The following is a 13,466-nucleotide window of genomic DNA, read 5'->3' on the forward strand; positions in this document are numbered from 1 at the left end:
ATTGCAATATATGGGACAATACTGCAATTATTGCCGTTTTCATATATTGACTAAATACATATCATTATACTATTCAATATATTGCTATGTATATTGAAATATATCCTACAATATATGAAATTATATATTGGAAGAGTCATTGTATATGTAATATATGTAAAATTATATGAGATAATATACCTCAATGTACTGGATAATATAATCAGATTTATATGGGAACATATGTCTTAAATATATTGATTTATATTACATAGTATATAATTATCATATATATTGTATACATGGTAAATATGAAATAATCTAATGTACACTGTCTGTCATATATTTTAAAATATAACAGATTAAAATATAATATAGAAATTAGGGCCGCGACTCGATTAAAAAAATTAATCTAATTAATTAGAGGCTTTGTAATTAATTAATCGCATTTTAATTGCATATAAATATTTGACCTGAGAACAATGAGAAGTAATTTTTCACATGTATTTTTAGTATACCATTGAATAATGACTGAATACATAAGCTTAATCAACAAAATATTGTTTATTTATTTCAGTCCAGCAGACCAGTGCATGTTTGCCAGTTTAGCTAAAGCATTTTTGTGATATTTGAGGCTCAATGTGCTGCGGTGATACGCGAATTCCTTGTTAATAGCTTGCACACAACCATGCTCTTGACGACGCTTCCATTCTTTCGTTTTTTAAAACAAAATTTCCCATCCACGGGGCCAAGCAAAGCAGTCTCATCAGCTTCTTCGTTCATGTTCACATGGTTCGTTGTTGTCGTGACTCCGGAGCGCTAGTTGGTGTTCCAATATAATTGGTCCGTCGAAACTCATTCATTGAAAAACGTTCCGCGGTGCAAAAATAAGTGTGGTAAAAAATTTTTTTTTTTTTTGCGTAATTAATTAACACGTTAAAGTCACGTAATTAACGTTAAAGTCCCGGCCCTAATAGAAATATTTTCTAAATATAGAAAATATATTGAATGTCATGCACCATCATATTTTCTAAATATAGAAAATATATTGAATGTCATGCACCATCTGATTTGGGCTATTGTTAATCAACCTCTGTAAACATATGCAGGAGCTTGCTTAACTCACAAAAAATACTTTGTTTCAATAAACATACATGAAATAATTCAGTTTTGTTTGTATATCAATGTATTTTAATATATGAATCAATATATAGCAATAGGTTGTCCATCCATATATTGCTATATATTTTCAAATATATGAGGAAGTTTCTGATACATTGAAATATATTTTCTAATGTATTGCAATATAAATTCTAGTATATTGCAATATATTTTTGTTTCGTAAGGGTAGCCATTGTGAATAGACAGTATGTAAACTCTTCACAATGTTAAAAGGATAAGGAGATAAAGGTCATGGGATAGCTTGAATGTTTTTGTGACTGGGCGTGTTTATGCATAAACACACAAGTAATAATTGAAAATTTGCGATATAAATCAGAAATTTAATATCTATATTTGGAGGATAGAAGTATCCTCAACTGAACAAAGCTATCACATATTCTGTTAAAAAAAACAGGTAACACTGTACAATACTAATATGCATTATACATATTAAGAAGGATACCAAGTACCTGTTGAGAGTGTGTTTACAGTTTAGTTGGATGTTTGAGCTCCAATAATAAAAGTTTAGTCTTTAAAAGGATAAGTAGCAGAAAAAACAGATTAAAACAAGAAATGAAAAAAAGGCAGGAATAAAGAACTATAAACTCATTTAGGCATTTCAGTGTGAATATGTTCTAAATAGGTCTGTTATTATGTGTAAAGAAGAACCAGTTTTTTTAGAGTGTAGAACAGGCATTTGGGTTTTTGAAATATTTATATTTATTACATATCCTTTAGTATCCTCACTTTGATTATACTGGAAGAATATGCTGGAAGAACATTGTTTTCTGGTCACGATTCCCAGTAAGAATATGGCATACAAATTGCCATATTGAAATTCCCTACTGTACTGACAAGACGTTTAGACAGCTAGAGCAATTGACACACAAATGAATCCCCAGTGCACATATGTTCACACACAGGCATATCCCATAAGCCCTGATGTGTGGCAGTGCCAGCTCAGAAACAGCAGCAGGAGCAGCAGGCTTTCTCTACTGTTCGGTGTGACTGCTGATCAAAGTCTCATATTTAGCTTTCTGACTGCATGCAGACTATCTGCAGAACACACTGTGTGAGCAAAAGTTGCAGCACAGTTTATGAATATGTTTCATAGTTCGATGAGCACACACCGTACATATACACATGGAATTACATAAGCAAAGTAGGGCATATAAATAGGGCATAAGTGGCCTAAATATACACACACTGATGAGCCAAAACAGTATGACCAAGGTCACAGGTAAAACAAATGTTATTGATCATCTCTTAACAATATTAACAGATATTAAGGTGTGGGTAGATTAGACAAGCTGACCATCATTTCTCGTAATCAATATGTTGGATGCAGGAGAAATGGGCAGGAATAAAGATCTAAGGGACTTTGACATGGGCCAAATTGTTATGCAAGGTGACTGGGTCAAAGTACAGTGCATCCAGAAAGTATTCACAGTGCTTTCTTTTTTCCGCATTTTGTTATATTACAGCCTTATTCCAAATGGAATTAATTAATTCAATCAATTCATACATTTTTTTGAAGCACCTTTGACACCAATTACAGCCTCAAGTCTTTTTAAGTATGATGCTACAAGCTTGGCATACAATTTTTTGGGCAGTTACTTCCATTCTTCTTTGCAGGACCTCTCAAGCTCCATCAGGTTTTCTATTGAGAGCATCAGTGCACAGCCATTTTAAGATCTCTCCAGAGATGTTCAATCGTGTTCAAGTCTGGGGTCTTGCTAGGCCACTCAAGGACATTCACAGAGTTGTCCTGTAGCCATTCATTTATTATGTTGTCTGTGTGCTAAGGGTCATTGTCCTGATGGAAGATGAACCTTCGCCACAGTCTGAGGTCTAGAGCACACTAGAGCAGGTTTTCATCAAGGATGTCTCTGTACATTGCTGCATTTATATTTCCCTCAATCCTGACTAGTCTCCCAGTTCCTGCCGCTGAAAAACATCCCCACAGCATGATGTAGGGATGGAATTGGCCAGGTGATAAACAGTGCCTGGTTTCCTCCAGACATGGTGCTTGCCATTCAGGCAAAAGAGTTCAATCTTTGTTTCATCAGACCAGAGTATTTTGTTTCTCATGGTCTGAGAGACCTTCAGGTGCCTTTTGGCAAACTCGAGGAGGGATGTCATGTGCCTTTTACTGAAGAGTGGTTTCCATATGGCCACTCTACCACACAGGCCTGATTGATGGAGGGCTGTAGAGATGGTTGTTCTTCTGGAAGATTCTCCTCTCTCCACAGGGAAACACTGGAGCTCTGTCCGAGTGACCATCGGGTTCTTGGTCATCTCCCTTTCCAGGGCCCTTCTCCCCATATCACTCATTTTGCCTGGGTGGCCAGTTCTAGGAAGAGTCCTGGTGGTTCCAAACACTGGTGGTTCCGACACTGTTAATTATGGGACCTTATATAGACAGGTGTGTGCTGTTCTAAATCATGTCCAATCAATGTATTTTACCACAGGTGGACTCCAAAAATGTTGTAGAAACATCTCAAGGATGATCAGTGGAAGCAGGATGCACCTGAGCATCATGGAAAGGCTGTAAATACTTGTATGCATATGATTTTTTTCAATTTTTATTTGTAATAAATTTGATAATATTTCAAAAAAACTTCTTTCATGTTGTCATTATGGGGTACTGTTGACGAACTGAGGAAAAATAATGAATTTATTCTGTCTGTGAATACTTTCCGAATGCACTGTATGTCTAAAATGCCAAGGCTTGCGAGTTGCTCCCCATCAGCAGTGGTGAGAATTTACCATAAAGTCAGAATTTCCACAAACTGGCGACAGGGTGCGGGGCGCCAGAGGGCAACAACGGCTATCCTGTCTGGTCTAAGCCAACAGAAGGTCTATTGTGGCACAAGTCACACAAAATTTAAATGATGGTTATGGGAGGAATGTGACACAACACAGTGCATTGCACTTTGCATATTGGTGCTGCAAAGCCGCAAATCAATCAGAGTGCCCCCTGTCCACCGTCAAAAGCATCTACAATGGGCACAAGAGCATCGCCAATGGACTCTGGAGCAGTGGAAGAAGGTCGCCTAGTCTGATAAGTCCCGTTTTTTAATTATTATTTTTTTTACATCAAGTGGATGTTTGTCGGCAGTGATGGCACCAGGATGCACTGTGGGACGATGACAGGCTGGTGTAGGGAGTGTGATGCTCTGGGCAGTGTTCTGCTAGGAAACCCTGGGTTTGGCCATTCATGTGAATGTGACACGTGTGAAGGATCTGCTGCTAATATATTGGTGCCAGATATCACAGGACACCTTCATGGGTCTTGTAGATCCATGTTTCTCTGGGTCGGTGCCGTTTTGGCAGCATGCGGATGACCAACAGCATATCAGACAGGTGGTTATAATATTTTGACTCAACTGTGTATATATGATCATATATCTTCCTCTTCAGTGCATATCTAAAATCCAGAATTATAAATGCTACCTGTAATACTGATAAATAATTAGTATTTAAAGTCACCATGAAACAGAAGTTTGCGATAGTCTTCTCTTCCCTATTGTGACTTGTGATCTGAGTAAAACGTCTTCTTAGACAAGAAAAAAATATGTTCGGAGCTTGATTCTGTCCAATGGAAATTGATTGGATCATTGGATTGTTGTGGTTTGCTATTGCTGTGATATCATGTGAGTGACAGTTCATCCCGCCCTCGCATAAATAAACAAGTTATCAGAGAATGTCGGCGCAAGAGGGAGGGGAAGTATTTTGATGAAAGATTACAGGGGAACATGAATTAAAAAAGTAATAAACGATGTGCACAGATAAATCATTTCCAATGAATACTGCAATTTTCCATAAAAAGAGGGGCCGGGGTGTATTTGTACACCTGCTATAAATATTCATGATGTAACCTAAAATGATTGGAACTCCATATATAATATTCAATTTAAAAAGGTCGTCATGGCAAACAGATTGCAGACTTTGTTTATGCAATATACAGAACACAATTTAAAGCAGAATTTTCACAGCCAAGCAATCCTCATTGTTGCCATTAAAGCATTAAAATGTAGCATGTCATGAAAAACATTTTTAATTTCTGGATAATTAGGGTTGCCACTCTTTTTCAGTGATCATTTTCCAGGACATTTTACTACTGCCGGAATAAAGACAAGGATCATGCTAAATACTGTTCTCTTAGTATTTAAAAGGCATACAGTTTATTGCCATGATAACTATAAAAACTGTTTTTAATATGAGCTCTTAAAGGGGTACTTCAGCGCTGGGAAGATGAATCTGTATTTAAACTGGGTCATTAATGTAGTAGAAATGTGAAATTATTTTTTAATTTGGTGCTTTCTAGACTGAGAAAAAGACAGAGCATTGATTTTTGTCTCTTGGCAATGGGGGGGGGCACGATCCTTCAAATATACTCCAGGGTTTCTACTGATAGAAAGCCATATGCTAATCGCTGAAGTAACCCTAATCATACATTATGACTATGGAAGCTTGTTTTCTTAGACTGGGTAAACCCAGCCTGATCTGTCGGCGATTTGATTTCGCCCTGCAGCTCAGTCTGGAAACCTTTACATTCAGTTCTACTGCTTCTGTTACACTATTATCACAGACTGGCTAATCCACATGGCGCACTATTGGCGGGTTTAACATGATGATGGATAGAAAAGCGATGGGTCATTGCCTGTTGATCACGCCTCTTATGGTTTGATTGGTTGAAGAACTATTCAATTGGGTACAGAGTCATTTAATTTATCCTAATACATCACGCCTCTTGTGCAGTAGAAAATACAGAGCAGACTCCAAATTTTACTTGTGTAAAATCGCATTCGCGAGTTTACACAATTGTGATATAAACTTGCAGCAATTGCCTGTTATAAAGTCAGAATTGTAAGATATAAACTCGCAATTCTGAAAAAAAGAAGTAATTTTTACCTTAGAATTGGACTTTAGGCTATATCTCGCAATTGGGAATTTATATCTCACAATTCTGAGAAAAGTAGCAAGAATATCATAATATAAACTCACAATTGTGAGGAAAAAGTCAGATTTGTGAGTTTACATCATGAAATTCTGACTTTATATCTCACAGTTTTGACTTGACAGGTTTTCAATGTTTTTTCAGGACGAGTGGGAACCCTTATAATGATTTCATGCAATTTGTGTGCTTAATTCTGGAATATACAGTGGTGGATGCTTTTCTCTTAGCAGTAACGTCATAACATCATTTTAAACACACTTAAATGTGTCTAATATGATAAACAGAGCTGCTTTACCTTATAATCATGACCGAAAATGCGGAAGTGCGGGCACCCGACGACTGTGTCCCGTCCCATCATAATAAAAGTCCCAGTGCTCGCGAGGCGGTTATTTGTGTAACAATCGCTCCAGCGGCCGTGCTCAGCTCCACAACACTCGGTCCTGCTCTGCTTCATACTACAGTAACGTTAATAACCGCATCCATCAACATGATTTCTGCCCGAGTCCTATTTTCCACCGGCTGTGAGGTGAAGACCACATGTCCCAAGATACTGCACTCACACTTGGCGTCATCAAACTACGCCTTTGTTTTGACAATAAGTCTCACCTGCTAATGACACTGTTGCTGATGGCATTAAATGGCTAACTTTAGCATTATACATTATTGTGCTTATATTAAAGATGCATAATCTAGTACATGTTTGTGCATGTATTCAAGATGCAACACCCCAAGTTCATTCTCAGCAAACAGGGAACGTATACTTTCACTAACGTTCTTTAAAAATTGTGTAAATGTTAGGACAAAACATTCTTAAAATAATTGTTTTGGAACGTTCTTTTTAATGTCGAGAGTTCATACATTTTCTTCTAATGTTGAAAGAAAAGGTTCTTAATGCCTTTTAAACATTCTAAACGTTTTTTTTTTTTTTAATGTATTAATAAGCATGTTTGTTCTTAGTTAATGTGAAGGTTAGAGGAACATTGCATTCTATAATGTTGAAATGTTATGAAAAGGCTATTTATGAATGTTTTCTGAAAGTTCAAAACATCCAGCATATAAATAACTTTTGAAGAACATTCCTGGAAGTTATGGGAGTCTTCCTTTTTAGCTGGGTTTGAACCTATTAAGCAATCAGGACTTTAATTTGATCTGTTTAATTGAGTCAACTGAGTTTTTGTTCTTTTTTCTTTGTTCTTGTTTAACTTTGTGTGGCTGTGTTTTTGCTTTAGAAAATGTAACCTAAGCTTTATTCTTTACAATTTCATGTTTTGGACTGTTTCACAGTTTAGTGTATTACTATAGTAAAATTTGAATCTTAAATTAAAGCTACACTGTGTAACTTTTTTAGTTTATTCTTAGCTAAAAAACACTTTCTTTTTCACCTCTTTCACCTCTTTTTCAAAAATATATGTGCTCATTAATGTATATTTAAATATTTCTAGTAATAAGTATTCTCGTAAGTTTATAATATGCCATTGAAAATTCATACGGGTGAGGGGTTCGAATGCTGGTCGCCATGTTGCTCCTCCATCTTGAAAGTACATTAGCCAAAGAGGGACATACCAAAGTTTTGAAAAACGGTATAAAGTGGGCGTGGTTTAGCGGTGGAGTGCAGGGGGGTGAGGGGAGACTGACAGCTGACAGCACAGCAACAGCCTTTTCAAACAGTGTTATTTCGCTCTCATTAAAAGCATCAAAGCTTCCCACAAATGCACGCTGCAAATGACCATTACGTTACATGCAACACAATACACACAAGGATTTGTAAGCTCACCATTACACAAATACATATATCCTGTGACAACTATATCTCAAAGCACAATTTAATGCACAGCCATTCGCAATTTGTTCTCTGCTTTGTGAGAGACACGCTGTGAACACGCTGTTGTATAACTTTGATAACTTAAGTTAATAGTTGTATGTGCCGTTTAGCCGGTTAAATAGCCGTGAATAGCGGTTACTTTCACAGCGCGGACAAATCGCGTTTGTGTGAAGTGGATCTCTCACTTACAGTATGCAATATCTCTGTTTGAAGCAGTGCTGCGTCAGTCAGAGGAAAATGCCTATCAACGCTTCCTGTCATGAATAATTAAGCGCGTGCTGTCATGAATTAAGCAACGCGTCTTCTTATAGGATAAAGACGCGCAGTCTCATGAATAATTATGAGACAGCGATGTGTCATCGCCGTACAATAGTACAAGAAAACATCACAACCTATGACGTTGACATGAAGATTCATTTAAACCAGGAAGTTGAAAATAGAGCAAAAAGGCTTACAATTAACTAGTTGTCTCCCACATTCAAAACTAACAGATGGTAACATTGTCTTCCATGATGTTCAACACACATACTTCTGTTAAAATCTCAGAAAATTAGGTTTAGGGTTTCACGACCCTTTAACGCTCGATGACCCCATGTCGAATGTGAAAACCTGTAAGCCTTTTTGAAAGTCTGTTGCTGATGGAGGATCACTCTTATTCTCGCCGATATGTATCAGAGTCGCCAAGGAAAAAGAGAATTAAAATGGCAACGCAACAGGCAAATCGACAAGACAAAAGTATACAAAATACAAGTGAAATTGGAAATCAGTTAAGCAGCCTATCACTATTAGAATGTGTTTACATGAATATGTACACAAGAATAATTTTGACCTATTTTTGTGTGTATTTGTCCATTTAGCCATGCACAGAAAGCTGCCTGTCAATATGCGAATACTGAATATGAGTTCTCTTTTGCTGCATATTGCACTTTTAAGAATGCTGTAATGTGCCAATAATTCCTGCCAACTAAAAGCTGCAAAGATATAATTGCATACACCAATATATAAATGATATAGAAAAAGTAGAATCAATTCCATGATCACGTCGTTATATCACCCAGTCCTAGCAAGCATTAATGCTTAAACACATTGCTTGTTGCTAAAGTAGAGAAGTTCATAAAACCAACAACAATTAGCTCTCAAGAAGACAATGCTTAAGCTATTTTTCCCCTTGCCATTGCTTTTCTATTCCTTCATGATGTTCCGTTTTAACCACGACCATTACATCCTTACCTTATTGTATTCCTTAATGCAGAATATGTGTTCAACCAATTGTACAAGCTGCAGCTCTCATGCATCAAAGTTGGGGTTGGGGGGCTTGAACTTGTTGATACAGGAAATCAACAGCCTAACAAAAAGGCTGACTGGCACAAAAGTATTTTATGTGTTTTGAAGATGCAAACATACTAAACTTAACTGTATTTAAATGAAAATTACATTTGTTTTTCCCCCCAAAGGTTTTAGAATACAAACTAGTATTTTGAATACATGTCTCCGAAATACAGTTAGCAGGTTCTCCATGTGTGGTTAGCAGGTTCTCCATGTGTCAGTGTGGGGTTCCTCCAGGTACTCGGAAAGAGTAGGGGTATAACCCTGGCATCCTGGCCAAATTTGCCCAATGGCCTCTGTCCATCATGACCTCCCTATAATACATACTGGCTTCATCACTCTGTCTCCTCTCTACCAATCAGCTGATGTTTGGTGGCCGCTCTGGCGCAATATGGCTGCCGTCGTATCATCCACGAGGATGCTGCACATTGGTGGTGGTTGAGGAGACCCCCCCCACCCACCTCCATGTTAAGTGCTTTGAATACCCAGAAAAGCGCTATATAAATGTAACATATTATTGTTATTATTATTACTCCATTTCCCCCCACAGTTTAAAGACATGCAGCAGGTAAACTGGGGATACTAAATTGTCTGTGTGTGAGCCCTGTGATGGACTGGCCATCCGTCCAAGGTGTCTCCCCTGCCTGTGACCCAAGATGGTGGGATAGGCTTGGGCTTCAGCAACAGCACAATCCTAGAGAGGATAAGTGTGGAGAATGGATGGAAGAGTAGAAGAAATGTTCCCGGGGGAATGTTTAGAGGATTTTTGCATAACCAAGAAAAAAACATTTTAAAACGTTATATTTGGATGAAAATACATTTATATAACCTAAATTTGTTAGCTGGGTTGATGCCAAATGCCGTCGGCTGATAAAATCTGACTATAGAGAATCATGTTTGTCTAAAAGGTTTTTACAGAAAGTATTCTTGTTACCAGTATATAAAACCCCATCAACATTACAGACTAAAATTGAACCTTCAAAGTACAAGTAAACACACTTTATTCTGTGTGGCTTTATTCTATTTAGTGGCTTTTGTCAAAATGAGTATGTGTATAAACTAAAGACTTAATATATTAGGTTATTGGCAGTGGATTGGTTTAGTGTGTATATCTTGTTTGCATAGATTTTTTTGTGTCTAAATGATTTATTGTAGCATCTGCGCTTTAATATATTATGACATAAATGATTGCGCTGTGAAGAGTCAACTTCATTTACAGGTTATGTTTTTTTGTTTTTGTTTAAATTGTGGTGAGTCAATTATTTGTTTGTGAAAATTTGAGAACACTGTAGTATTGTTTTTGTGTGTTTATTTTCAGTTTGCTCACAGTTTTCCAGAGGAGTATATGCCATCTTTGGCTTTTACGACAAGAAGTCGGTGAACACCATCACGTCATTCTGCGAGACGCTGCATGTGTCCTTCATCACGCCCAGTTTTCCAGCTGACGGACTCAACCAGTTTGTTCTTCAGATGAGGCCTGATATCAAAGGCCCTCTCATCAGCCTGGTGGAGTATTACAAGTGGGAGAAGTTTGCCTATCTGTATGACAGCGACAGAGGTAAACATGCTCTCTCTTTTGAGAAATGTATGCATTCTTTATCTTTTTTTCTCAGGCAAGGCTCTTTGAGTGCAGTTTTACACACGCTTGCTGCTTGCACACACACTTCAACACACATACACTAGAGAATTTAATCAATAGTCCTATTACTTTGTGGTGAAACACCTCTTGGAGAAAGAGCATGTGAGTTGGGAGTGCTTACAGATAAACACATTACAGTCTCTCTCGCTCACTCTCAATCTCTCTCTCTCTCTCTCTTTCTCTCTCTCTCTCATGCATTTTTTTGCTTTATTCATACCTGTTTATTATAGATCATCATTATTTTTGCAAGTTTTGTTCTTTATACTTATGTTTCTCTTGACACAATTTAGCTGTCCAAATTGAATGTAAAACTGCTGTGCAACACACAACACAGTCATAGTCAATCAGATAACACTGTATGTAATGTTGTGTGATGGGAAACAAACATAGAATAAAATAAAAGCTTCAAGTTTGTCACTTGTCACGGTCTCAGCTGATTAAGACACAATGGGCATTCTCATTTATCAATGTAGAAACAATCAGAAATAATCTGAACAACAGGGTTCATGTGTGACTCATGAAAAAGTCATATGCTCATCATACGAATGATCATACGTTGATAAATATGGCGGCTGAAAACAATCATCATTTAAATATCACAGTTTAGAAGCCTTTCCCCTTGGATTTACAACATGGAGAATCATAACCCGACCAAGAAGAGGAAGTAATCTCATGAAAGAGATTTTCTTAGTCCAAAAACACCCATTAACCTCGTAATTGCAAAGAGTTACATCAGTTTATATGTATATTAAATACTGGTAAATTAAACAAAACATTTAAAAATATTATAAACACTATTATAATATAGTGTTTATAAAATAGCATAGGCTATTTTATTTCCCCTTACTCTACAACAAATCCTTTAAATTGAACAGTATTCAGAACAAGATAAGAATGAAAAACAAGTAGCCATACATTATTAGATTAGATTAAACTATAAAATGAAACAAATCAGGCTAGTGGCATTCATTATAAACAACATACAAACATAAAGCCAAAATGTATTTTATTTAAAGGGAAACTGAAACAGCATTGGGCTCATCTCTCTCATTAGGCAAGAATCCAAATATGTTTCCATATTTGCCTTGTAACTTGTAACATTTGATTGCTAAACTATTATTCATTATGTAAACAAGGCTTTGCACTTTACTCATGTTCTAATATTCACGTATAACAGCATCTTTCACAAGTGCAAAAATGTATTTGGTTAGGCGCCAAGCATGCTGATTTTTACAGTGGACCATTTAAATTGAGCATATGTTTGCATGACTGCATTTTAATTTGATGAATGGCTGAAATATCAAGTTAGCAACGCTAGAACTATATGTGCGTGTGCTATCAGTTGAATTTAATAAAATAAAGATATATAAAACAAATACAATTCATTAGTGTCACAAAAACGAGTGTAGCTTATACTGCTTGTTGCACATTTTTTTTCTTTTGTTAATCCGTTAATTATTTAAGTGAAATACAGCTCTGGAAAAAAATTAACAGACCACTGCAAATGTATTAGTTTCTCTGGTTTTACTATTTATATGTATGTGTTTGGGTAAAATTAACATTTTTGTTTTATTCTATAAACTACTGACAAAATGTTTCCCAAATTCCAAAAATGTGCATTAGCATATGTGATAAAAGTGATAAAGTATTTTCCATAATGTAATGATAAAAATTAAACTTTCATATATTTTAGATTCATTGCACACCAATTGAAATATTTCAGGTCTTTTATTGTTTTAATACTGATGATTTTGGCATACAGCTCATGAAAACCTAAAATTCCTATCTCAAAAAATTAGCATATCATGAAAAGGTTCTCTAAACGAGCTATTAACCTAATCATCTGAATCAACTAATTAACTCTAAACACCTGCAAAAGATTCCTGAGGCTTTTAAAATCTCCCAGCCTGGTTCATTACTCAAAACCGCAAGACTGCCGACCCGACCCTGTCCAGAAGGCCATCATTGACACCCTCAAGCGAGAGGGTAAGACACAGAAAGAAATTTCTGAACGAATAGGCTGTTCCCAGAGTGCTGTATCAAGACACCTCAGTGGGAAGTCTGTGGGAAGGAAAAAGTGTGGCAAAAAATGCTGCACAACGAGAAGAGGTGACCGGACCCTGAGGAAGATTGTGGAGAAGGACCGATTCCAGACCTTGGGGGACCTGCGGAAGCAGTGGACTGAGTCTGGAGTAGAAACATCCAGAGCTACAGGTGCCGCATTCCCCAGGTCAAGCCACTTTGGGCTGCAGAGAAGCAGCACTGGACTGTTGCTCAGTGGTCCAAAGTACTTTTTTCGGATGAAAGCAAATTTTCCATGTCATTCGGAAATCAAGGTGCCATCGTCTGACCATGGTATTACTGTGCTCAATTGGCCTCTCCTGACCTGAACCCCATAGAGAATCTGTGGGATATTGTGAAGAGAAAGTTAAGAGACGCAAGACCCAACACTCTGGATGAGCTTAAGGCCGCTATCGAAGCATCCTGGGCCTCCATAACACCCCAGCAGTGCCACAGGCTGATTGTCTCCATGCCACGCAGCATTGAAGCAGTAATTTCTGCAAAAGGATTCCTGA

General features: G+C 37.1%; 1 protein-coding gene across 5 annotated transcripts in view; it reads left to right on the forward strand.

The window, feature by feature from the left end:
- The window catches only part of gria2a (glutamate receptor, ionotropic, AMPA 2a), a 58,205-nt gene that overhangs the window by 20,356 nt on the left and 24,383 nt on the right, over positions 1–13,466 (forward strand). For all 5 annotated transcript variants that reach the window (XM_067441759.1, XM_067441757.1, XM_067441760.1 and 2 more), the window contains exon 3: positions 10,570–10,809. In XM_067441759.1, the coding sequence (XP_067297860.1) occupies positions 10,570–10,809 (240 nt within the window). The remainder of the gene's footprint in view (positions 1–10,569; positions 10,810–13,466) is intronic.

The sequence above is a fragment of the Pseudorasbora parva genome, chromosome 4, assembly GCF_024679245.1.
Source record: "Pseudorasbora parva isolate DD20220531a chromosome 4, ASM2467924v1, whole genome shotgun sequence".
In the NCBI taxonomy this organism is placed as follows: domain Eukaryota; kingdom Metazoa; phylum Chordata; class Actinopteri; order Cypriniformes; family Gobionidae; genus Pseudorasbora; species Pseudorasbora parva.